This window comes from Nyctibius grandis, chromosome 10 (genome assembly GCF_013368605.1).
Source record: "Nyctibius grandis isolate bNycGra1 chromosome 10, bNycGra1.pri, whole genome shotgun sequence".
NCBI lineage: Eukaryota > Metazoa > Chordata > Aves > Nyctibiiformes > Nyctibiidae > Nyctibius > Nyctibius grandis.
Genome location: NC_090667.1, coordinates 4,295,409 through 4,319,178, shown reverse-complemented (window position 1 = coordinate 4,319,178; position 23,770 = coordinate 4,295,409). Strand labels below are relative to the sequence as shown.

The following is a 23,770-nucleotide window of genomic DNA, read 5'->3' as shown; positions in this document are numbered from 1 at the left end:
CCCTTCCTGGTAATCCTCATGCATTTTTTTTCCTATCTATAGCTACTGTTATATTCTAAAGGAATTCTTCTCTAATAAAATGCTATAATTTAATGCACTGATGGCAATGTTGATTCAATTTTCTGCTTGCATAAATATCTTCTAAATCTATATTATAAAAAATATCACTGGCCCTAGGTGTAAAAATCTGTACTTGTAATCATCTATGTAGCCAGAATTAATGGTCCAGGAATAACTGTCATTTGATAACTGATCAGTCATACCTTATCTGCACTTCCATAACATAACACAGGCACTCACTAGTAAAAACATTAAAAAATAAAAGATCTGCTGGTTCTGAGCATGGATTAAAGGATTATTTAACTAGATGAAAGCAATGAGGGTGAAATTATTTCAAACAATGTGGAAACACCATTTGCTTCTAACTGAAAACTGGAGATTCTGGTGAAGAGCACAAGGCATACAAACACTGGGTTGCATTATTCATGGAAGATACAATCCTAGGAAAAATCCAAAGTGCAGGAAAGAAATACCCAAGTTCTCTTTCATTTTACAGGCAAAAAAGTTTCTACTTAAGAAAGATCAAATGCATTTTGTTCAAATGCATGTACTGGGACAAGCTCACTAATGCAAATGTCTAAAAGCAGTCAAATAAAACATGAACAGTCATGTACAACAAGAATGTACCACTGGCCTGTTCATTCCATTAGACTGATATTCTTTATGTGTCTGAGTAATTACTAGTCCAGTTTAGGAAAACCTTCCCAGATTTCATGCCTGGAGCTTTACAGCAGGGTGCACACATGAAATCATATCTAATTTCTCTGCAAATCATTAAAAACACTCAAAGCATACAAAACAAGGTGGAACTATTGAAGAGGAATGACCAATGAAGAGCATATGCCCATGCTTGCAGTCAGAAGAGTCAGGTTTGGCATTCTTTCTCCTCTGATCCCACCTATTTGCAAAACCAGCACCAAATACATTCACCTTCATGCCCATGTATACATAGACCATTACACACACACACAGAAACTCACAGCCATGTACACAGGTGTACCATCATACACAGAAGATGACCTTTTTGTTTCTAAACACTTAGTTTCTTGGTATCTGCTGTCTTGAGTTTGAAATGCCCAATTTTGATCCCTTTGAGAGAGGCTAATAAGGCTAGTAAAGGATCTGTGAGGAAGAACTAACAGATCTGTGGTTAAGGTGACAGCACTGAAGGGAAACATAACAACAAGCGTTCATATAAAGAAAAAGCCACTAAATTTAAGGTGGCGCTCAGTTGTTTGTCACATCAATGGCACGCAAGACAAAAGTTTTTAAATTAAAGGTTTGAACTGCAGAATGGGAAGTTCAGGTTACAAATTTCTAATAGTTAACAGTACCAGATGAAAGTACCAGAATAAATTGCTAGGGAGATTGTGGAGTGTCCTGCACTGAAGGTCTTCAAGAACATGGTGAGTAAGTGTCAGGAATGATGCAGATACGGTTGATGCTGCCTTGAGGGAAGGGGCAGATTAGCTAACTCCTTGAGAGTCTCTTGAGATAACATCACCCCATGTCATTTCCAACACTTTGCAAGTTTAGGGGACTGAGGAAGTGATGAACTAATTATTTATATGAAAAGATTCTGGTAGGATGATATACCTACTAAACTAAGATTTTGCTGGATTTATAGTTTGTTCCCTGCCATTTTCATCTCTAGCAGATGAGGTGTGAAATTGCTTCAGTAGAAGGACGCAGGACGTAACGGCATCAGAGAGCATTTAGAAGAACATAACTAAGACTGTCAAACTTCAGCATCATGCTGAGCTCATCACTACCCCTGGATCTGCAGATTCTTTCTTTATGGCATATTTGCTAGGAAACTTGTGTTAAGGGAGGGCAAGAGATGAGAAGGTGGCTTCCCAATCCCTCAAACATTTTAGATATTTCTACCAACATTATCAACAGTGGGTTTGCACCTTCGTACTTTTATCTGCTAGAGGACAAATGGCCTAAATCCACAAGTCAAGGTAAGCAATTCACCTAAGTTTAAAAAGGAGAAGCTAATTTGGCGCAAATTTGCTCAACTATTCTCATAATACATGATGTCTATATGGACAGGAAAATGCACGTGATACAAATGCCCAGTAGCCAGGTTTAGATCAGAATGATTGAAAAAGAGAAATACCCACAGAGCATGCATTTTCCATCCAAGTAATGTGAGCCCAAGCTAAATTTAAATCACTGTAACTTCACCAAGGAGCCTGCACATAACTGAGGGCAGAATTTGACACTGATGTAATTCTGCCTTTGTGTTCTACCTCTTAGTAATCCGTTTTAAATCTATTTGTCATACACGTCTTCCAGCTTTATAAGCTTAGAGGAATTTTTAGCACTTCCTTCACTCTCCCCAAAGTAAAAAAGGATGCAAAGGAATTAATGAATTAAGATTTAATGCTCAACTTTAATTGCCAAGACAGGGAAATTATATTATAATTCATTAACATAAAATCCATTCACCACACATATCCACACCCTAGGCTCTTTATGTTTCAGACACATCACATAAATTCACACCACTCAATGGAAAATAAATGCTACTACTAATTTTTATTAAAATACTAGTTAATTCAGATCTACCATAATTGAAAAACAAGACAAAACATTGTTATTAGCTCCCTACTACAGACCATACAAAGATTTTAATGAACTTTCTTATTTAGTCAGCATGCTAAAAACTAATTTCTCAAACTAAGAGCTCTTATCATTGAGGAAATTGCCTACATATAAGAACGGCCTCTTATAATTATTCAGTGCCTTAAAAGAAGCATGCTTGTGAATATTTCAGATTTTAATTTTTAATAATTTCCTTTTGAAACATTTCATTGTGCCAGTGTACTGGACAAACACATGGATGGAGATAACAAAATAGAATTTAATGTAAACATCCCCCAAATTAATAAAACTGTTCTCATACGAAGAACTTTTGCTCCAGACATACCTCTAAATCTTCCTTTCTTGGCCTCTGCACTCCACAGAATGCAATATTTCCATCTCGTACTACCTTGCTCCAGCAACCTCCTGAAACCCCATCCCTTCTTCACTGAATACTAACTAGAAGTGAGATTAAAACTGCATATTTTAAGGTCTGGAGAGTCTGGATTCAGTATTTTAATTCAAAACAATAATTTTTAATTTAAAAGCTGCATAAAGATCACAGAATTACAGTTCTTTAGAAAAGCAAGCAAAAGGCTCTTTCCTCTTTGCTAGACTGACAAAACAGACAGCATACTAATGGACAGGTAAAAATCAGCTATGCCAAAGGACTGTCACACAGAAAATCCATTATTAAACTATCTGATTCTTTTTCAAAGTGTTAAACATCATCGACTGCATACTTCATTTTCACTTCTCTCAGCTCTCTCTTCCTCATCTCTTCCCGACTTGAAGAAAAACAGTAAAAGTGACACTATCATAAATTTCCAGCTCCTGCAGCCTTCACCCCAACACACTATTTTTCCCCACTGACTGTCTGGTGCTTTGCCATATTCTTAACTGGGTAAACTTCAAATACTCTGGCCTTCACAAGGATGATACGAATGCTCAGAGGGGAGCGTTCCAGGAGAATCCTGCTGGTAAGGGACACCTGTCATGGTTATTTAATGTCACACATTTCCTCAGAATTCTTTTCTTCATTTGAAAGCCTGGCAGAATTTGTCATTTTTCAAAGTTTCAGAAAACACGGATAAGGCAATTTCCAAATATCCTCTGTCAGTGTAGCAACTAACATGAGTTCAGTGTAGTTAGCATAGCTGTCGGTGTAAGCCTCTGAACTTTAGCTGACTTTGTTTTAGCAGAAGTAGACAATGTATGACCCATCTCTTGTCCCAGACAATAGAATGAACCTTGAATAGTTTTTTGTGTGCAGGGAAATGATGTAAACAATACACTGATCATCTAGAAGTGCAAACATGTTCAGAAGTGACTGAACAAGCACACTGTGGGCACCAACAATAGTAACAGCAAATCAGAAAGTGGAGCAGTCACTAAGGAGGTACTGTCTATCCAGTTCTATAACTAATGGAACCAAAGAATTTTGGGGGAGATTCAGAGGGAAGAGACACTGGAGGGGAGCCAGAAGAAAGTGGAATGTAGAAAACTGAAAATAATTGAGGACCCTGCAGCAGGACTATGCACAGTATAGTTGGTACCACTGCGCTAATCCACCCGACTCTTCTGGACCACAGCATCCCTCCAGCAAAACAGGGAGGTCATGTAGTGAACTACAACAATAACCTGCACAGCTTCTCTCCTGGACTGCACCATCGCTTCCACAAAACACGGAGGTAGTTTAAATCATAAAATTCACTCAATTTGAACTTCAAAACAGGGACAGGATCCTCATAAATTTAACCACCATTGTGTTTTTGACCTCTTCTCTGGGGAAGTTGAGATCACAGTGTCTAGAAGAGGTCCCTGTATGCATCTTGCTTTCCTGGACAGGATCTGTGCAATGTCCGATTCCATCCAGTTTCAGCCTTCTAAAAGTTACTTCATCTTAGCTAGACCTCAGAGTGGCTTCCAGTGTATTACCTGATCTGAAACACTGATTTCAGTGTCTGCTACAAAGACAAAATGGACAACCACCTCAGGCTAGGCACCTGGCTTTCAGATAACTGTGCAGATGAGACGAAGTTAAGCCACTATGTTCTGTTTAAAATTGCAGGCTGTGAAAAGGAATTTATTTGTTGTATCATTATAAAAACAGCATATAGAGCTGTCGAGTGCATTCCTCCTTTTGGGCTCAAGCTCTCTGCTCCCGTTAGATGGGTAGCGTCTCTCTCCTCTTTCATCTCAAACCTTTATTTTTTTTTCCATTTTGAAAAATGGAGTACCTGACTGAATGATACAAACAGGCCTATTTCCAAATCATATCAACAGCTCCATCTGTCAAAAAGTTCATCTTCAATGCAATTTCAAAAGCCGAGCTACCCGCACTAGGTGTTTGCAATAGTTCCATACATCAAGCATGCTACACACAAATGCACCACACGACACTAACAGGGAATACAACTTCCTATACAAAGTCGAGGGAGAGTAAAGTAATAGAAACTGAAAGAAGATAAAATGTTTTGTAGGTAGTGGAACGCCAGCTGATAGCAATTTCTCTTTCAAGCTACAATATACTTAATTTATTTATAGGCATTGGAAAACTATTATTGGCACAGTTCTGTGTAGGAAAATACACTAGAAGTGCCACTTTATGAAAAAGCAGCTCAGAAGGAGAAACATAGAAAATGAAAAATGTTTGCCTAAATATCAAGCCCCATTTCCTGCAACAGAATAATGATGAAGCAGAAGGCAATTAGGAGTGAGAACAACTAAGTACAGCCTATACCCAGCACACAGCAATGGCCTATTTAGGAGCTCTATTGAGGAAGTATCTAAAGATGAAAAATAATAACTCATGATCTTTATGAGCTAAACTATCAAGACCTATATATTTATGTTTCTGATACCAGGACATATCATCCACGTTAAGATCCTGCTGGCATTTTTCAGACAGACTTGTGCTTTTCAGGGCTTTACTTGAACATGGTTTTTCATGGTTTTGTTTGGATATTTCAAAAGGTTTGACCTGTCTAAAAGCTGTCAGCCCAAGTGGACATTCAGATACAAAGGGTGTTTGTTTTCTTACCATGACAGTAAGGAAAAAAAAAAGAAAAAAAAAACTAAAAGAAAAAAAGAAGGATGTGATTGCTGAAAAGTTTTCAGGCTCTAGCACGAATGTCGGATTTTAGCTGACACTCATGCAAATGTACAATTTGAAGGGTTAGAAGAACCAGTCTTCCCCCTGATGCATAATGCATGCAGTAGGACCAGACAGTCTCAATATTGCTGGAAACACGCACTTTTTTAACCTTGCATTTCTAAGTTAGCAACCTGAGAATCCCCCGAGATTTAAGAAAACCTGCACATAACTAAGCACAGGTTTTTAAAGACTCAAGGCTATTGAATTAACTTGAGCTTACTGAAGTAAGCAACTGGGGCAGACAGACACTTAACAAAGACAACCTGGAAGAGGAATGAGAGCATGTGGCTTTGCTTGTATGAATGGCTATCAGCTGGATAGTCACTGTGGCTATTCACCACAGTGAAGGGGTGCTGAGAAGCTTAAATTTAAAAAGAGCACAGCTACTTGAAAAACTAGGTAAAAATATAACGCCTTTCTAAGGGCACACTGCAGCCAATCATCACGTGACTCTTGTACCATGAGTATGTCAGGCAAATTGTAGAAAATCCAGGAGGGAAGGAGAGAAACAAACGCACTGGCACCTACGGAAGACAACGCAGGAGACATTTTGCGGTTCTGCCATTAATGTCAAGGATGCAAGGTGGTGACAACTGATAAAATCACAGATGGGAATGTTGCTTACAGAAGAAGTACACAGTTATTGCACCACTGTCTCCTTTGAGATAGCTAACTATAATCCGGATTTTGAGGATAAATAGGTCCCACGTGTCAGAGTGAATTTACTATAACCGTAAAAAACATTAGTGCTAGAGTTCAGAACAGAATTAACAAATCATGCCTACTTTTTTTAGCTAACACTGATTCCTTAGGTAGCTTTATGGTCTACTGAGAGAGAAGCAGGCACATTTTTTTCTTAGATGTCTATGAAAAGCAGGGGTTCTTCCCTTTCTCAGTTTTGCAGACTTCTACAGCCTGTGTCAGCAACTTTTCATTGCTTGGTTTTAAATACAAAAGGTCATTACAACGGTCCTCACTGAACAGAGAGACATGCTTAGATGCTAGAGCCTTCATAGCAAAGATAATTTGCTCTTGGAGACTACTACATGCAAGAAAGGAGAAACTTCATGAACACACTGATGTATGACATTAAAATAATTACAATTTTGCTTATTTACATTGCATTAAAGATCACTGCAATGTGGAATGATCCCTAGGATTGCTTATCTGTACATCCATTTATCACAAAGTTCTGTTTATCTGTTGTTCAGGACGAAATGGCAACTGAGGGACTAAGTGAATCAATTGCTCAGCTTCTAAATCAAAGCTATCCCAGGAACAGAACCTACTTTATTCAAATATTACAGATTTGATTCTATTGTTTTGCCTTGTGGTTAAAGTGAACATGATAGTTCCAGATTTTGGGGCAGCACTTCATCTATATGCGTACTTCTCGTGTGGCTAAAGAGGCATTGCAAGGATGCACATATATAAGCCAACAATGCTGCTGACTAATCTTCTCTAGATAAAACAAGATCAAATCCTCAAACAGAGGTTTCAAAAAGGACAGTGGAAATCAAATTCTGGTCTTCAGATATAGCTTTTCTGTCCCTACACTTTAAAGACAACGTACATAAAGTCGACAAGACCTTTAAAGAAAGCTGTTGGGCGATAACTGACAGCACAGAGACACGTATCAACGGCAAGGTCCATTGATGTACTGCAACCAGAGGACACGGAGAGAAAAGACAGAACACGATTAAATGACTAAACAATGCTTACCAAACTGATAGTTAATTTTCAACATACTATGCTTAGGGACCTTTTCAATGCAGACCACCACCAGAATACATATGTAAAGTTTTTTTATTAATCTTGCTGTGTACTGCTTAGCACCATTCTGTAGTTTAAAGTAACTTTCCAAATGACCAAGGACTGCAAAGCTAGAATGCAAGCAGTCAGATTAGAGCAGAAATAATATTATTTTATGCAAATATGTTTAATCTGAAACAAAAAGAACAGGAAGAAAAATATCTGTGATTCAATTAGTGTTTTGATAATGTGGGCACTTAGGTTTATAGCACAAGGAGATTTAACTCCTAAATACACATGCATTGTCATGTTTTATCTAATGAACTGAAAGAGAATAGTTGACTGATGGTCATCCAAATCTTTAACCTTAGGGTTAGATCATGACCTTTATTCCTGCCTGGACAGAAACCGCCACTAATATCCAAGTACAGAATCACCTGTAGGAAGTCCTCCTGACTCTATGTTAGAAAGCAAGTGAGAGGGAGAGAAGCAGTGAGAGAAAATGGGCTGCCTTTCACCACTCCCTGTGTACATTCATGGAGGTTTGCCAGCCCACGACGACCATGGTTAGTACCTATCTTGAAGTTTATGCGCATTACTCCTACCAAATGGGAACCTGTATTTTTTCAGGTGGTGCCAAAACGTCTGTCAGGGATACTGATTCATTTATTTTCCTTTCTCTGCTTTGACTGGAAGTCTATTTTAAGAAATATCATCTTCAGCATTTCTGCTGTGCTTTCAATGAAATTAGCTGGTTTCCATTAATCAAAATACAATCACAGAATCACAGGGCTAGAACAGCAGTTCTGGGAAGGATGCAGATCCCATTCCCCTTCTCCATAGCTAGATTAGCTATCAATGTGGCATTATCTGCAAGACATTTCTCTAACATGTTTCAGAACATGTTCAGAGACAGAGACTCTACATCCTCTTTAAAATATCCCTCTCAATGCTTAAGTGTTGCTTCATTACAAAGGCTAAAATTAATCTTCTTTGCTGCAATGTAAACATGTTGCTCCTTGTTGTATCCACAATGGACAGAGAACAACTCTTCCACTTAGCAGCTGATTTTATGTATTTGAAAATAGGATTTGTGGGTTGGTTTTTTGTTGTTGTTGTTTTGTTTTCTCTCCACAGAGAAGGTGCCCCTCTCCTTCAGTCTTTCTTCACAAAGTATGTTTTCTGTAACTCTGATCATGTCTGTTACTTTTCCCTGGGTACCTCCCAGTTGATTCATAATCTTCTAGAAGCCTGGTACTCAAATCTGGCCAACATATTCCAGCCAAGGTCTTACTGGCGCTGACTAGAGCCAAAGGATTATTCATAGTTACACATGCCAGTGCAACATTTGCCATTTTTGCAACAGAATGACATTGTTGACTCATGTTCTATTTGTAATCCATTGTAATCCCCTACCCCTTTTCTCCAAATTTATTACTATGTTTGTTTTTCATCCTGTTTCGTGCCGATGATTATTCTTACCTAAGTAAAGAAGTTTGCATCTGTCCAGACTGAATTTTATCCTTTGTTTTCAGATTATTTCTTAGATTTCTTAAGGTGACTGTGAATTTTATTGCTGTGCTACATTTAATAAACATACTAATTTCAACATCTAGAATTTGATGAAAATGGTGCATACTGGACCCAAAATAGATCACAGAGGAACCCTACTCAATTTATCCTTCCAGCCTGACATTGAACCATTGACGGCTACCAGGAGAATGTAGTTTTCCAATTGATTTGGTATCCACCTCATAATTATTTCTTCTAGACAATATTTCTTTAACTGGTTTATAAGATAGCAATGTAAGCCAATGTCAAAAGCCTTATTAAAGTCAAGATATATGATACTGCAAGCTTATCCCTGAGTCTCAAGGCCTGTAAATGTCATAGAAGAAAATTAGTTTAGTTTGACATCCATACCAGCTTTATTCACCCCCTTATCTTCTGGATGCTAAAAAATATTTGCTTTAAAATTTATTTTTCAGTTCTTTCTTCAGGATTTCAGGTTCAACTCACAGGATATAACTTCCAATTTTCTTCCTTTCTCTAACTTCAGAAAATACGCATGCTGCTTTTCCTTTCCCAGTCTTCTCCAATCTCATAAATTTTCAAAGATAACTTCCAGTATCTCTAAAACTATTTCAGCCAATTCCCTTAAACCTTAGATCAACTCCAGCTGATTTGCAAACATCTAATTTACTCAAGCCTGTTCTTTCCCTAATCAGGAATCCTACACTGCAGCTGAAGATATTAACTACGATAGCCACCTGGTCACAGCTGACCATTTAAGTGAAAGCCAAAGCAAAGACAGGTAACAACGCCTTGGCCTTCTCAGCAACACCTTTATGTAAGAGTCTCTCTCCACTGAGCAGTGAGCCATGATTTTTTTCTTGATTTTTATCTTCCTTCTAATACAATTGTAAAAATTTGTTATTCTTAAATCCTTTCCCAAACATCTCATTTTGTACTTGGCTTTTGGAATTTGGGGCTACCATTTGTGCTCCCTTAAGAGTTCAACCTAGTTGCACTTTTTTTACCTAACTTCTTGCCACTGGAATCACTAAGAGCCTTGTCCTTAACCAAGCTCTTGGCTTTTGGGTAATTCCTGTTTGTGCCCTCTACACTGAGGAAATGTCAATTATCCTAATTTTTCTTCCTCTAATTTCTGCCTTACCAATTCTCAGTTTACTGAAATCTGATATTGAAATAACTTGTCTTTATTTTGGTGCTCTTATCTTCCTAAAAATCCTGCATTATACCTTTTTATGGCCATTGTCACTCTGCCTTCTACTTTGATTCTCCACAGGAGTCCTGGTTTTCAATTAGAATCAAATGACAGTTAGTAATCACCTATTTACTCACAAGCATGTAAACATTTTTAAAACCTGTGCAAATTGTTCTTCGGACTGGCTAGTGATATAAAACTCGCCCTGACAGGCAGTATAAATCTATTGCTATGCCATCCAATATTTAAGACATAATATTTCAAAGCCAGAGACTTTGCCCCTGATTGGTTTGGTCTTCTTAAATCAGAATGCAAACTGAAGCAGCTAGTTTGAATAACACACTGGAGTCTCACAGCAAATAAGGAAGAAAACTTTGCAGGCATATATTTTCCAAACACACTTCATTTCTAAAGGTTTAGGTAGGTTTCCAAAAATTAACTCCTATATACTGAACTGAAGTGAAGGGAAGACCCCTGCTCACTAAGGGAGGTCAGTGACAGCAGGGTTGGGCCCTGTGATATTAAAAAAAAAATGTATTTACTTCAACAGGAGCCGGATGAGCATGGGGAGGCATGAATTTCCCTTTAAAAATCATGTCTGCTTCACAGTTAATGAAGTAAGAGGTATTAAAAGAAAGCCAGCACCATTATTGACAAAACTAATAAGCACTAATAAAATTCTAGACAAGTAACCTATTGATCATTGTCTCAGTTCAAAGCACATCAGCCATAATACAATCACAGAGAGGGACCCCATCTCTGTCACTTCTGATGCCATATTTAATGACAAAATTTGTTGCTTACAAGCTTATAAGGAATTTAATACCATGCTTTTAGCACACGAAGGGAACCATGTGCATCTGCTTGGAGGATATAAGCAGCCATATGTGCTTGAAATGCATTTGATGGAAGACTATATTTCATGTGCTGGATCTCAGCTATTGTTTTCTCTTGATTCAGTTAGCATGTTTTAAAATTGTACTGATTTACTGAAGATTTACAAACATAATTCATGTGCAGTTGTCCTATGAATAAGCCTCTAAAACTAATTCAACCACAGTCAAAAAATAAATTGCAAAATAAGTTATTCAATTGAAATCTGCCATCTGAGGCACAGTAATAGAAAACATTTATTATAAAACTAACATATATTTGTGGCTAGAGATGTGTACAGTATTAAACAACTCTCTGAAAGGAATTTATTCTGGCTTTTCTGAAAGAACATCTTAACTGGGCTAACAGAAAATTGCATGTTCAAAAATAATTGCAGGTTTTATGATTTTCGTCTTGCATCACAGGCTTCCTGTTATCATCCTTTTTGTTTTGGAAGGCTTACGTATTTTAGGCAAACTTTATTGTGCACAGCTGCAGGAGGCCATTTCTGGAGCCTGGATTTGCCAGTTAGACACTGGAAAGACACAGGTACACACTGAATCCTCCAGCTGCCTTTGCAAGATCACTTCTGGCAGGTACTAGCCACCTTCAGTCACTTCAAAACCCTGCCCTCCCAGCTCCTTCACGGTGCTTGTACAGTCTGCCTGCTAGATAAAGACCTCACAATTAGAATATTCCAAGATTATTTTAGATTTAGAATCTAGAAATAGATTTTAAACATTAAAGAAACTGTAGATCTGTCCCAAAGAGTGAGTATTCACACAAGTCGGCTTTAGCTCCGTGATGCTAGACACAGATTTCCCATATAACCCAGGGAGAGAGGCAGCTGGCTGTTTTCATGGACCCACTGAAGAAGTTTCTTCTCTCCCATCACTGTAGCAAGAACCTTGGTGTTGTGAGGTTAAAATTTGCCTTTGGGATATCTCTCAAAATAGCAGTTGTGTGGTGAGAACACAGAGCTGCTACTGAGTTCACAGGAGCAAGCTAGGGCTCCTTACTGTGGGATCTGCACAGGCTGTCTGGATACAAGAACCCCAAAGAATACAAATAAAAGCTTTTCTGTCTCCAAAATCATACAAGAGCATAGGGGGCATTTAAACACCCAAATGCCAAAAGGAATAACATTGAAAAAAATGTCAAAGCAGGGAGGATGGAGAAGTAAAGACTAAAAATGGATTAACCAATTTTCTTGCAGCTTGTACCGCGTAACAGGTCTAGGACAAATTCTTCTGACTATTCTTTTTTCTCTGCACGGAAAATGACAGAAATTAAACCTGTGGTGGAAAAGAGAAAGAAAGCATTCCTTCCTTCCTTAGTCTCAGCACTTCCTATTTAAATGGTACTCTGTCTCTATACATATATATGGTATATATACATTTGTACACATATATATACCTATATGTATATATAAACTGACGCTTAGTCTCGTCACCATCTGATTCATAGGGCCCAAAGCAGCAACATGATGTGATTTCTCTTCATTTTGTGGGTGACAACAACATAGGTGCCAGTGCCTAAAGATTCACATGCTCCATGTATATGCAACTAAACCAAGCAACAGTTTTCTCATGTAATTTTTCTGTGTAAGAAATCTCTTTAGAAAGGTATGAGTGGCTATTTTAACACTCCAGTCAGGGCAAATTTTACCACAGCCAAGAAGAGTAGTGACCTCTTTGTCAAAAAATAATGACCTATTGGCCAAATAAAATCCATTAGTAAGATTTAAATGAGGCAAAAGCGGTGCACAGATCTCTGTGTGAGGCAGAGTACCACGTTCAGACTGCATCGCCTAGTCTGCATTCTGCCTTCTGACAACAGACTATCCATAGTCCAGGAGAAATTTTACACTGAAAATGACTCTTTTCTTTATAAAGGAGAGACAGGAATCTTTAACAGATATATGACTGTTTGTATCGCTTCAAGGTATCCATGTGTGATTTTAGATTCTCTAAAACGATTTGTGTTTTTGCCCAAAGTCAGACACCTCTGACACAATGAACAAGACAGTTTTAAAGCATGTCAGTTCAAAATCTTTTTGCAATATTTTGCCAGAATTTACCTTTTTGTTTTTCCTCCTGGGAAGACAGAGGGTCACAAGGCCTCTGAAAGTGGTGGAAGCATAAGTTCCATTTGAAGTCAATAGGATTTGTAATCCTAAGTCCCTGAAATGCCTTTGAAAATCTCTCTGTGGATATGTCTTGACGAAAACATCACCTCCCCCTTTTCCTTTGACACTGAAGTTCCATTTCCATAAAGACAGAGAATCTACACTCTTCAGCTCTAGCATGTATAAGCCCCCGGTGACATTCCTGTGAGCTACCTACAGACAATACAAGGAACATGTTTGGCAATGAAATACAAAAATAGTTATAAAGTGAAATCTTCAAAAGCACCTTCAGAAACTTCCAGTGGGTATTTTCTTCCTAAACACTTTAACAATTTTGAAGATTCAAATCTCTGATCAGCAAAGCTGCTCCCTTTTATGACACGCTCCTTAACTTTGAACACAGGATGGAAAAGAGAGGAGGACTGTGCAATGGATCTGCTTGACTGAAATTCATTTGTATTGAAGTTACCATGTACATGAACATTCCTTTCTAAATGACTTTAAGATAACATCTTCTAAAATCCTTACAAATTTCAGAGCAGAAGTAGATCGAAACTTATAGAACACCATTTTGAATAAAATTCTAGGACACTGGCATTCTGCAATTTAAGAGACATGATGTTGAATAATGAACCAAAGCTAGTCAAAGAAATCCAGGATCCTAAAAATGCCTTAAGTAATGGAAAAAGTCTACCATCTACCTGTGATTTTACAGTAATATCCTCGCCTCATATGTGTTCCCCAGCAGGAGTTACCTGAGCTTCACACCAAGCAGAGAACGCGTGATGTGGACGTGCTATCTAGACCTCTTTTAAGTTGTCAATAGGAAGCTCTTTTTCCTGCCATGTCTGTTGTTTCCAGTGCTATCCTGGACACAACAATTAGAATATTTTTTATTGGTTTTTTCCTATCCTTTGGTGGCTGGCCTGGAAATTGTTGAAGTACTGCCCTTTCTTAACAACTCACCAAGACAAAGTGCAAAATACCATTCATAGAATCTGTATCTGAATCAGCAGCACACAGACAACACCCTTTTCTTTTAAAAAACAGCCCTGAAATTCATGCATCACAACTGGCTTCAAAGAATTGGCCCCTTGAGCGTTAGAAAATGCAGGAATTACATTTATGACATTCGTTAAGCAAAGTTTTTAACATGAAAGAAAATGCATGTGGAGATACCTGTTTTAAAATGCACATTAGACCGAGATTCATGGTTACAGAGAATCTTACTAGGCATATATATCATCACTGAATATAAACTGGAATGGTTGGGGATTAAGAAATGTGGCCGAAAAATACAAACAAGTGAAACCCTTATACATAAACCACCTCAAGCTGTGACTAAATTGGGAATGAGATGGAAGTATGAATATAGCTCTTCACTAATGCATGGGACAGACGAGGATGAAAGGCACAAAGTATATGGGCATATCACAAGATAGCAGAAGACAACCACAAAATATGTACTCACTTTACCTTGATCAAAAGGCTTGTTTGGATTCCAGTTTCTGAAATAGTCATCCTAAAGGGGAAGGAAAAAAAAAGGAAACTCAGGAAAAATATAATCAGTCTTTTCAGTACAATTTTACACAACTAAACTACAAATGAATCAACTCATCTTTTGATCCTAACATATTTAGTCAGATAAAACTATCAACAGGCTGTGTCCTAAAGAGGAGTAAATGCAGGTTAGAATTTAAATAATAAAAATTTCCTTGGATTCAGCACCTCAAATTTTTCTTCTAAATTGTTTTTCAAAGTACGCCTGTGATTAAATATCACAGAATCACAGAATGTCAGGGATTTGAAGGGACCTCGAAAGATCATCTAGTCCAATCCCCCTGCCGGAGCAGGATTACCTAGTCCATATCACACAGGAACGCGTCCAGGCGGGTTTTGAATGTCTCCAGAGAAGGAGACTCCACAACCTCTCTGGGCAGCCTGTTCCAGTGTTCAGTTACCCTCACCGTAAAGAAGTTTTTCCTCATATTTATGTGGAACCTCCTGTGTTCCAGCTTGCACCCATTGCCCACTGTCAAGGGATGTCACTGAGAAGAGCCTGTCTCCATCTTCATGACACTTGCCCTTTACATATTTATAAACATTAATGAGGTCACCCCTCAGTGACTTCGGTAACTCTGTATTATTTCATATCAGTCTACAACTTTTGATAACACAGATAAGTGCATATTGTCCAGATAACGTAACATGATCCACACCATCCTGGTGAAAGGTCAGTAAAGTAAATCCAAACCCACTTATATTCATTTGGACACATAAATCACCTTATTGTGACTGTACAGAACTACAGCAATAATATCATAAACATTATAAACTTTATACTTAAAGTACAATAACATCCAGGAGCACTTGTAGTGAATACTTTTGTCACTGTTCCCACTATTAAATTTTTAGTCTTCTTGAATCTGATGTAAGGATATTATTCTGCTGTGAGTCTTGTGGTTTTGTTTTACATAATTCTGATGGGACTTTAACGGAGAAGGTAGGAAGTGCCAGAGTGCCTGGCCAAATGATTATTCTGTTGCAAACGAGTCTCTCTGCAGAAAGAATGGAAAACTCTTCTGTGTCGGATCAATCTGTACTCTATGTGCTTAGCAAATATTTACCTGACAGCAAAGTTTCCCCCACTTCAGAGTGCCATCAACCCCAGTCCTGAAGAACTGGAATTCAAGCTCAACTGTTATATTTAGTTTCAGCATATTCTTATATCTCACTTGTGTCCTCTTTGAGAGGAAGTGATAACTGAACAATATATTTGAAGTAAGGAAGCATGGAAGATTTCTATAACACTGTGATATTTTTCTGCATATTAATCTTTATTTCCTTTTTAATATATCTGGTATTCTATATTAATTTCTTGAGGTCTCCCACTGAAGAGATACCTTTATCAAGCTGCCCAGAACGCCATCTAAACTTCTTTTTCCTGCCAGGAGGGTAACTGAAAACCCATCAGTGTGAATGAGACACCTAAATTATTTCTTCCACAGGGCTTTGTTTGCCATTTCTCTCCAGTACACTGAATTTCACATGCATTCAGGCTATCCAATTACCTTAACTTGGAACATTTTGGAGACCTGGAAGTGAGCATCTCTTACTTTCTGAGTTCAGAACAGCCTACGGGGCTGTTACAGGAGGAGTGGGGACTCTCCATGCCCTCACTGAGCACCAGGAGATGCACCTCCTGGCAGCCCATTCCCTTCTGAACACTATGGCCAGCGTGAGACACAGAAAGCACTAACGCTTCCAGCGAGAACTGTGGACTGCTGTCCTGCCCTTCTCTGCTCCAGGCGAGGACAGGCACGTTCTCCCTCTAAGGACGGTGGCTGGATGTGATTCTGCATGACTCTCAGGAGGAAATGTATTTTCTTTCTCCAAGTATATTCACGCTCGGTGTCTATACTGACTTCATCGACAGCGACAAAGTTCCACAACAACAACAAAGATTATTATTCATAATTTATTTCAGATACATCAAAAGTATCTCTACTTTTTCTTCAGAAGTACCGGGTTTGGCACCAGAAACAGAATCACAGACATGCCTTTGAATTCCACAGCTTTGTTAATACAAAAAACCCCTCACAGTTATACAACGCTTTGTAATTGACTATGATGTACTGCTAAATGCAAGCAGCATTAATCACTTTTCAGAATGTGTTGGGTTTTAAGTTTTTTTTCCAGCAACAAAATATTCTTTTTTTGCCTGCTTACATTTTTTTCCTAGGTGTTGCTTTGCTGCTGGGTTTTCAGCATCACAAACTGTTAAATAATTCAAATCCCAAGAAAGATTTCTTATGCTGTTGGCATAGGGAACCAGTTTTGAAATAAGGATTGGAAAGGGGGTTTATCTCAATTTCAGTGTCAAAGGAATATTTTAGAGAAAATGCACCTTCCTCACAAAAAACCTACAAAACACCCATCTCTTCTGTAAACCTACTCCTTCGCCTTTTCTCCTTTATGCAGACCTGTTTAGTATTCCTTTTTGAAAATTGAAACTATATTTATTTTAGAGCATGCCTGAAACTACAGATGATAACAAAGGAAAATACACAAGAAAAAACCCCTAAAAGGTAGAATAAAGAAAAAACCTTTGATATTTTCAATATATAAAACTCATTATTACTTATAGGAGTAAATAATGACTATACATACGTTAGAGTAATATGGGCAATAGCAGTTCAAAATAACTTATGCCAGGTGGACAACAGAAAATACAGCACCAGAGTTTCACTTCAGCATTGATACCAGCAAGAAGCGTAACTGAATTGTTATGGCACTGTAAAGGTGAAATTCACCCTGTAGATATGGCTGAGCAGAAAATCTGTCTCATTTAAATACCATCTAAATCTCTGACTTGAAAAATGGACAGAGCCTTGTGCTAGTCCTCTGCAAGGTGCTGAAATTTCTACATCAACCTGAAATTACTCTTGTTAGAACATGTCTGAATGGATACCATCAATTCACTGTAACTTCCTCCAACAGAAAACCTGCGTGCTGATATAGCAATAGACAGTGCCTACACACGACACTGATTTCCAGGTGTATGTAACTCTCTATGTATAAAAAAATATGATCAGCTTGATTAAAGAGATTTAACATTCCCATTCAATAATATTAAATTGAAACCTTCCTGACAAAAATGACTGCACAGTTATCTATGCGTTGCTTTCTACTAGGACAGGTACTAACGTGCTTAAAATACCTTATGCCTGCTGTAACATATGAAACTATTACATCATTTTAATATTAACATGTTAATAAATCAATATTAACACATTAATAATTAGCATGTATCAACACATTTCATTTATAACAATATTAACAGTTGATCATAAGAGTTTTACGTATAATATGGATTATATTTTGTAAATACTTGTATTCACTTTATGGATATTTACAAGTTAAAAGTGAAAAACCTACCTCAACTTCCTGAACACGTAAGCATTACAAATGAGAAAAGAAAAAAGAATGAAATAAAACAATATAAAAATATGTTAACATTCATCAATTTTCTCCTCAGCGGCCTTTTAAATGTGAAATCACTTATTTCAGATGACCTTCACCTCCAAATGAAATAATTTTCTCTCTTTCTTTTCTGACCTTTCCCCCTTTGCTGTCATGGCCCAGTTTTCCTCTGCTGTGCTGTTAGCCAAATGCCAGTCTATTAGCATGTTTCTCTCTCTTAGAGCCCCCAAAAAAAGGCACTTTCATTTCCTTTTGGCTGACAAAAACACCAGAACATGTTTTTCCACATACTCATCTGTTACATACCAGATATAAGAGAGAATTAATTATTTCTTTTTTCCTAGCTGACTTTAAAGACTATTTATTTGATAGACTTTGACGGGAAGGCAAAACCAGGCAGGGATCCATTTCAATACAACAGGTGACAGCAACAGAGAAATATTTTTGATTAACAAATATTCAAAAATATCTTTCTCCTTGCATAGAATTCACACTTTGAAGGTTTTGCCTATGGTTCAGTGGCTGCGGATGACTAAGTCAATCTTTTAATTAACTAAAGGGAGTCTGCACACCTAAAATCATGCATGGAAAGAGAAGAATTGAGACTGTAAACCAAGACTGTATCTGACTCCCTTAGCTCAAGCCAGCGTTATATAAATGTGATGTACTGGCTTGGCCTCTGCACACAGCCAGGAATAAACGTGAAGCCCAAACTCTCTAGGAGTTGCCCAACCCTCTCACAGAGCACAAGAACACTGAAGGGAACGGTACGGAGCTTTCCTGCAAGCCCTGTCACTCCAGGTCCCCGATGGACTCAGTGTCTCACATCACACGTAAATACTCAGCTTCCACTTCCAGGAAAAGAAATCTGACTCCTGTAAAACTGGCCCCAACCCAGTTCTTGAGGAAATCTTGAGTTCTGTTCTGTTCTCACTGGGTGCAGGATGAGGCCTTTGGCGAGATTCCTTTCTGCCCCCTTATAAACCTACTGCCCACCTAGGACAGACATCCACCACGGGGCACAGCAAGGCAGATAATCCAGACCATCCCTCACACAGAACAGCTCCCTTCTGACACCCCCTGACCTAATGCAATTGCCACGCTTGGGACAGGAACTGTCTTTTCAGTTCTGTAGCTGTTCATCACTTAGCGTCATGGAATCCTACTTCAAGATTTTATCGTCAGGATATTTAACTGAGAAATAAGTTATGATCATAACAAATGAACAAATATAAATTGCTAGACTTGGACCTCAGTTCTTTATTGCATTTTTATTATGTTGATTTGAGTAATCAAGAGATGAGATGAAATCTGTTTTGAAGTTATTTAAATCCATTTTGCTGTATCATGCTTAATAAATAATTGTTTCTTAACAAGAGCAAAATATTCTTTTATCATTCCACACATAGGTGTCAAATCCAGCCAACTCGGATTGATATGCCATCAACAAAGTCAATCAAAAGAATAATCATACGGTAAACTAAGTAGGCAAAGGGCATATTAAAAAGTGCTAGTTTAAAAGCTCACAGAAGTTTTCTTACAGGCAGAACTATCAAAAATCTACTAAGAAAGTAAACAACAGCAGCTTGTTCTCCTGAAGTTTAATTATTTAAGTTATTCCCATAAAACCTCCTCTATTGTCACTTTTTGGTTTAGCTGTTACCTAAGACTTGATATTTTGGAAGAGTTAACGAAACATGGTTAATTTAACAGACAGGCACTCTCTATACTTACTTTATTTACTTGTCAAAAAGAAGCTCTTGCAAGATGCTCTTGTTTATAAACAGAGACAAACGTTAGCTAAATAGGTACATAAATATTTATATTTTGTTGCATTACTTTAGCTTATAAGTTATTTGTATGAATCAAGCAGAAATGAGATACTGACTGAAAAAACTCCCCAGAAAATCCCCCTTATTTTGCACCTTTCAGAATGAGCGCGGTTCAGTTTCCTCCCCCAAGGCCTGGGAAGATCACCCGGAGCTGGATGAGCCCACAGGGTGCACAGCCATCACGAAACCCTCATCACAGATCCTTCCTGAGGAATCTCACATATAAAGGGTATAACCCCAAGGACTGTCAGATAACCTTTTGGAGGTAAATCTTTGTTCCCAGCCCCTCCCAGCCAACAAGAGCTTAAGTTTCTAAGTATCTCCAGGAGGGATGTTTATTAACACTGGTTTGCAGCCTGCTTAGTATTTTCCTCCTCCATCCTCAATCTATGATTAAACCTTTTACCCTCATAAAGACCAGATGGGAAAAGTGGTAATTACCAGCTCATTGCTTTTTTAAAATTAGCTCCAGAAGGATGTAGCTGCATTTTCTGCCTCTCTACCTTGCAGTACAAAAGATCGTTCCAACACCGAGCAGTGTGAAAGCACCAGCTGCTGCTTGCTGAAGTCAATCTAGCCTGTACCATAAATATCTCCCCAAGGCCTATTGCCTGTTTTAAGCAAATAGTTTGTGTCAGCAAATTACACATTATTTATTTATTTATTTAAGAGGAATAGAAAATATTCTGCCCGCCAAGTACTTCAGTGAATAACGATTTCCCAATGGTAGCTGGTGCCCGGAGTCTGCATTAGTGTCAAGAGCTGACTCCAAACTCCTCAGCACATTAAGACATCTCTAACCACCTCTGAGCTCTCTCCCCCACCAGAATCAGAGAATGCGCATCCAAACAGGATGCTTTTGCTTAGTGAATTAGTAGGGCTTGTGCTGTGGATATTTCGTTTTAAATTTGGTAGGGGAAAGCTTTGAAAAGTTTAGCGATAAATTTCCCAGAAAGGCCAGGGCTGTAGGGAGTTACTTAAAGAGCGAGCAACATTAAGTGGTGAAATTGGAAGAAACCACTCCAGACTGAAGTAGTACCACATGTAATGAAAGGTCTGAGGGTGTCAGGACCTGCCTGGAATACTATAAACTAAGTCATTAATAAAAATATAACTAAGTGCTTTAGCCGAAAATGAAACGGTATAAAGGATTCACATTGGACTCGTATATAATGCTAAATACATTGATTTCTGTTTATTAATATCAGTATAAAATACATAAATACATACCCAAATAACTCCTCAGATACGTATGGCATAGCAAAGATCCTTGACCATGTATAACAATCTCAGATGCCCCATAAGACTCAAATTCTAAGCACATATAATTTTTGTTCAGCTACCACTAACGTGCAAAAGAATTTCTTCTGCTTCATACTGCCTAGAATGTTACTTTTTGTTATTTTCATAAATTAAATGGTTTTTTTTGGTTGGTTGGATTTTTTTGTGCTACATCAGGAAACAAGATTTGCCACTCCTGTTTTACTGAAGGACTTTTTCCAGAAGTTTCTGTGGGTAATACTGGAAAAGCATAGGATTCTCTTTACCCACAGTCACAATGATTCATTGGGGTAGCAAAAATTTCAGAAATGAAATTTTAAAAATTAAAAAGAAAAAGAAGAAGAAGTTACCCCTGAGCCCATGTCACCCAGAATAAGAAGTCTCATTCTTTAGAATTCAGTCATACAGCCTTTTACACACAAATCTTCCAGCTGCTCTATTGGGGGGTTTTTGTGTGTTTTTTTTTAAAAATAGACAAATATAGTAAGAATTAAAAATATTTCTTAAAAACCCCAAAACCACTCTTTGTTTATCCATAAGAATGAAGCCAGAGGGTATGTCTACAATGTCGAGGGCAAACAGATGCTCATTTACTCTGCTTGTTCTTCAGGCAGGATGAACGAGGGCCAGCTGTGAGCCAGGAGCTATGTAGCTGCTTTAGCACAGCACTGTGCCAGCACACACAGCTGATATATTTGGGTGGCTGGAACAATCACACAACTGTCTACGCTAGCTTGTGCTGAAATACCTAAAACTGAACAAAAAAAAAAGCCTTGTTTTGATTATTCTTTGCTGGTCCTTTTAATAGGCTAACTTTAGAAATACATTATCACTTCTGCCTGAACTCTCCCTCTCATCAGCATGTGCTAAAAAGCCTCTTATCCCTGCCTAGAGTTAAATAATTCTTTCTAACTTCACTTTCATCAAGTGTTTCACACTTTAGTATGTCCCACCAGGTCATGCTGCAAGCTGTAAAACGTGACTGTTATGTTACTGACAGACTTGTCTTCTCTCTACTCATTTCCTGAAAAATCATACAAGGTACATGAATGTAACATTTTATGGATGATACCTCATCAATCTATTAAACTGATGAAATAAGACAGATTATTCTGAATATTAAACTAATTTCCTGTGTCAGCTGTAAAGTAACACTAACAAAAAGTTATCTTTCATAAATCATTACTACTTGCCATCTGGTTGAAGCAATAGTATTCTGGAGAGAAACAGGCTTTGTTGGAATGGTATTTCAAAAGATTTAGCTCAAATAATCAATAGAAAAAGGAAAAAAAAGGTAAGATAAAAAGGCCAAAGAAACAAAATATTCTGGTTCAGGCAAAGGATAGCTAAACTGCAGTAATGGCTCCAGCGGGATTTAAATGCCAAGGCTGTTAGCGTCCACATTTCCATATGCATTGATCCTATTTTATTTTAGCGGAGACAGTACCTGATTGCCCTATTTCTGCATAATTTGTTCTCAAGCAGTCCACGGAACACTGTCCAAAGGCAACTTCAGATCCATGCTGAACATTTTAAGCCACAACAGTCAAACTAGAGTTCCACTTCCATTTGCAATGAGAGAGATGATCTAATAGCTTAATTTGCACACCTCTACTTGCTAGCAAGAGTCCTAGCTAGCAAATGCAACATCGTTATTACTGGATAAAGTTTCTACTCCATTTGGCCACTGCAACCATCTCAGTATCTTCCCCTCAAGGAGGGAAGTGACCCCTCACACCCTAGACACTAGGCCCAGAACTACTCACCCCAAAACTACTGTAGCAGGTACTACATCATTGTATCAGTTACAAGTCGACACACTGACAAACGTCATTATGCCAGCTACACTCAGACCATATTTCCATTTTCCTCCAGAGTCATGACAAACATTTGAGCAGAAAGATTCAAACATGATACATTGGTGTTACATGATTTCAGAACTTTGATCTATTTATGCTTTCATTGGCTCTTGATTCATCATTTAGAAGTCTTAATTGTGTACATAGGGAACTGCACACATCCGTACTCCAGAAACAATATTCAGTGTGAACGTTGTCAATTACTGACGCACATTCAGAGCTGCTTAGAAAAGGGTAAATTAAAAATATGAAATATATATTGTATTAAGCTTCCATAGCTGTGATGATGATGATGATAAAGCAATAGTCAAGCTAAGTTATTCTGACCAAATGGAGAAAAATAAGTGACCTTTCATTCTTCACAGTAGCATGCTTCTTGGATCAAGGACAGATATCTGAAAGGTCTCCTGTAGGGAGATATAATGCCCTCTTGAACTTGCCAGAACACGCGCCTCTGTATCAGCGATAAAAGGTCAGTCTGTAGTGTGGCACAGCATGGAATGAACAATGACATGAGAAAGTAAAATA

At 38.0% G+C, this 23,770-nt stretch overlaps 1 protein-coding gene across 1 annotated transcript in view; it reads right to left on the bottom strand.

Moving 5' to 3' along the window:
* Positions 1-23,770, bottom strand: part of SPOCK1 (SPARC (osteonectin), cwcv and kazal like domains proteoglycan 1) — a 291,867-nt gene that overhangs the window by 179,171 nt on the left and 88,926 nt on the right. Inside the window, exons 3-4 of the mRNA XM_068408857.1 lie at positions 18,226-18,234; positions 14,764-14,809 (exon numbers count right to left, since the gene is read on the bottom strand). Of these exons, the coding sequence (XP_068264958.1) occupies positions 14,764-14,809; positions 18,226-18,234 (55 nt within the window). The remainder of the gene's footprint in view (positions 1-14,763; positions 14,810-18,225; positions 18,235-23,770) is intronic.